This window comes from Bison bison, unplaced genomic scaffold (genome assembly GCF_000754665.1).
Source record: "Bison bison bison isolate TAMUID 2011002044 unplaced genomic scaffold, Bison_UMD1.0 scf7180017864142, whole genome shotgun sequence".
NCBI lineage: Eukaryota > Metazoa > Chordata > Mammalia > Artiodactyla > Bovidae > Bison > Bison bison.
This window is the reverse complement of record NW_011494714.1, coordinates 211,914-214,870: the sequence shown is the minus strand read 5'-3', so window position 1 is coordinate 214,870 and position 2,957 is coordinate 211,914. Positions and strand designations below refer to the sequence as shown.

The 2,957-nt window shown below is 59.7% G+C and overlaps 1 protein-coding gene across 1 annotated transcript in view; it reads right to left on the bottom strand.

Annotated features, from left to right (window-relative positions):
* Window positions 1-2,939, bottom strand: part of PIF1 (PIF1 5'-to-3' DNA helicase) — a 7,204-nt gene extending 4,265 nt beyond the window's left edge. Inside the window, exons 1-6 of the mRNA XM_010840182.1 lie at window positions 2,357-2,939; window positions 1,362-1,494; window positions 1,151-1,276; window positions 879-1,032; window positions 673-787; window positions 490-596 (exon numbers count right to left, since the gene is read on the bottom strand). Of these exons, the coding sequence (XP_010838484.1) occupies window positions 490-596; window positions 673-787; window positions 879-1,032; window positions 1,151-1,276; window positions 1,362-1,494; window positions 2,357-2,914 (1,193 nt within the window). The 5' untranslated portion in view covers window positions 2,915-2,939. The remainder of the gene's footprint in view (window positions 1-489; window positions 597-672; window positions 788-878; window positions 1,033-1,150; window positions 1,277-1,361; window positions 1,495-2,356) is intronic.
* Between the last annotated feature and the right edge of the window lie 18 nt (window positions 2,940-2,957).

Sequence of the window (2,957 nt, the reverse complement as noted above, 5' to 3'; positions counted from 1 at the left end):
CCACCCATCACCAGTTTGACTTGGGTCTCAAGGCCCAGCTCTGGCTCATTTCTTCTGCCCCCTTGGCCTCCTTTCCACTCCCGTGTTAGAGCAGTTGTAGCATCTCAACCTTATGTCCTTGCTAGGGTAGGATCACATCTGCAACCTCTCCTCCCACACCAGTTGACCCCATGGACTCTAAGAGTAGAAGGAACTTGGGTTTCAGCATCAGACCCGAGTGCAATTCCAGCTTGGCCACTTATTAGCCATGACTCTGGGCAAGTCACTTCATCTCTTTTGAACCCTAGTTTCTGCATCTATAAAATGGGAGTGTCTCTATCTGCCTGAAATGTACTCTGTGCCAGGCCCCGTGCTGGCTGATGCTCACAGAGTGACCGTCTCGTATGGGGTCATGAAGCACTTCTCCCCCTTCTCTGGGTCCCTGTGCTCCTCTCTGATCCATGCTTGGATCCTCATCCAGTGGCCCCTTCTCTCTTCACCAGGCCCCACCTGCCCAGCCGCACAGCTTGCAGCAGAGAGATGAAGGTCTTGTCTGTTTGCCTCCACACCTCAGTCAGTTCCAGGGTCACTGGGACACACCTCCTCCAGCTCTTGGCCTGGTGGGAGCAAGGTGGGGGAGTCAGGGAGCAGAGCAGACCCCCATGGGGGTTAGGGCCAGAGGGCAAGTGGTACCTGGAAGCAGAACTGCGGGAGCTGGGATCCCTTGGTTACAGGTGGCAGCTGCAGGAAGTCCCCACAGATGATGAGCTGGATCCCTCCGAATGGCTTATTCTGCTGCCGGACAGCTCTGGAGAGGAGCACAGGGTGCTCTAGGGGCTGGGGTGGTTGGGTTCCACCCAGAAGACCACCAGAACCCAGTCCTCACTGCACATACTGACCTGGCCACGGCCTCCAGCTTGTCAAACAGGTCCGCTTCCACCATGGAGATCTCATCAATGACTAGCCGCTGGCAGTTCAGCCAGCCCTGCCGCACACCGGGCCGCTGGGCCAGGGCCACACACTGGGCCAGGGGAGCCTGGCCTGAGCCAATACCTGTGAGGGACACTATTCAGCCTGGGCTGAGATCCCAGCACTGTCTCAACCCTGACCTCCCCTCCCTTCCCACCAGCCTGGCTTGCTCCCAGTTTAAACCCCAGGAGCTCTCACTTACCTGCAAAGGCATGGAGGGTAGTACCCCCGATGTGGCAGGCTGCCACCCCAGTGCTGGCAGTGGCCACAGTGCCCGTGGGAGGCAGTGAGCCCAGGATACGCTTCAGCAGGTAAGACTTCCCCGTCCCTGGGCAGAGGGCAAAGTCAGCACCACTTCTCCTGCATCCCAGCACACCCCTGTTCTCCCCACACCCACTCTGCCCCACCACTACCTGCACTTCCAGTGAAGAAAATGCTCTGGCCTTTCAGGACAGCCCTCAGGACAGCAGCCTGTTCCTTGGAAAGCTCTGGTTTGGTGGGGGGCAATCTCAGCCTCTTCACAGGCAGGGGCCACCTTGTGACTTCCTGGGGGGAGAGGGCTGTCTCAGGACCTCCCCACATCTCCTCGGCATCACCCCCTCCCTTCTTGGTCTGGCAGGTAGCCCTTTGTGTCTCTGCTGGCTTCTCTCCTTGGAGCCCTTGGGCAGCCTTGGCTCAACTGGAGATCTTGACAGTAACCACAGGGGTCCAGGTCTCTCCCTGAGGAAGGGATCAAAGCTGGATTTCCACTGACTCTGGGTATCACCCCTAAAGTCCCCTGCCTGCAGGTCTAGATTCTCCTCAGCATCCTCTCCTGGGTTCCCTAACTTTCCTGGTCCTCCAACCCATCCTTTGTTCTCGCAACTTTTCCTGTCACAATCTGTCTCTTTGACCTAAAATCTCCTAAGCCTAACCCTGCTGAGCCAGGGCCCCTTTTTGCCCCATCTCCATCTTCTCTCCAGCTTAGTCTCAAACCCCTGTGGTTTGTGATCCATCTTTTCCAGTTTGTGAACACTGTCACATCCACCAGACTTTGTCCCCCAACACCTCCCCCGCATCTGATTGGACCTGTGGGCTGCCCCTAACACAGCTGATCACTTTATTCTCTCCAAAACCTCCTCTCCTCCTCAAGGAGGACCTCATTCCTACATTTCTGAAGCACCTTCTCTGCTTTCTCTTTTAACGTGACCTAAGCGCATTTTCCCTATTCTCAATCTCAAGGATTGCACTATGAGAAACACAAGCACAATTCCCTTATTTCCGTTAGTCTCAGAAGCCTGATGAATATCTCCTCTGAAGTAATCAGCAGCCATCTCAAATACCACCACCATCTTCCCCCTAAACTTGGGCTTCCTCAGTCTCTTCCATCTCTCACTCCCCAAGGCGACCCCCGTTCTCCTGTCCTCACGGTGCGGGGCTTGGCTCCCGCCCGAGGTTCCGTGGGCCGCTTCACCGGCGTGGTATCCGTGACCCGGGTGGCCGCCGCACGCCGCAGCTCCTCGGGCTGCACGGGGCTGATGCTGATGAAGTCGCGGGGCCGCGGGCCAAGCAGCTGCGTGCGGGCGGAGGCCGGCCCGGGACCCGGGGCCGCCGCCAGCTTGAGGCGCAGCGTGTGCAGGAAGCGGCGCAGGCGGTCCGGGGGGCAATCGGAGAGCAGCAGCTGGACGGCGCTGGCCCGGGGAGTGCTGTCGGCGGGGAACCGCAGAGTGCTGCGCCCGGCTGCAGCGAAGCGGGTGAAGAGGCGCGCGGCGCGCACGGGGAAGCAGCGCGGCCGCCCAGCGGGCCCGGGCGCCTGCAGCCTCAGCATCAACTCGCGGCGCTCGTTACGACCCAGGCTTAGCTCCGCGGTGCGTAGGGACTGGCGCCTTCGCGGCTGCCCACCGGGGCTCAGCTCCTCCACGGCCACACGGCACCGCAGTTCTCCGTCCTCGCATTCTGCGGCCGCTGCCTGGGTGCCCGAAAGCATCGCCGCCGCCTCTGCAGGTTTGTGCCAGCACTTGGACGAACCA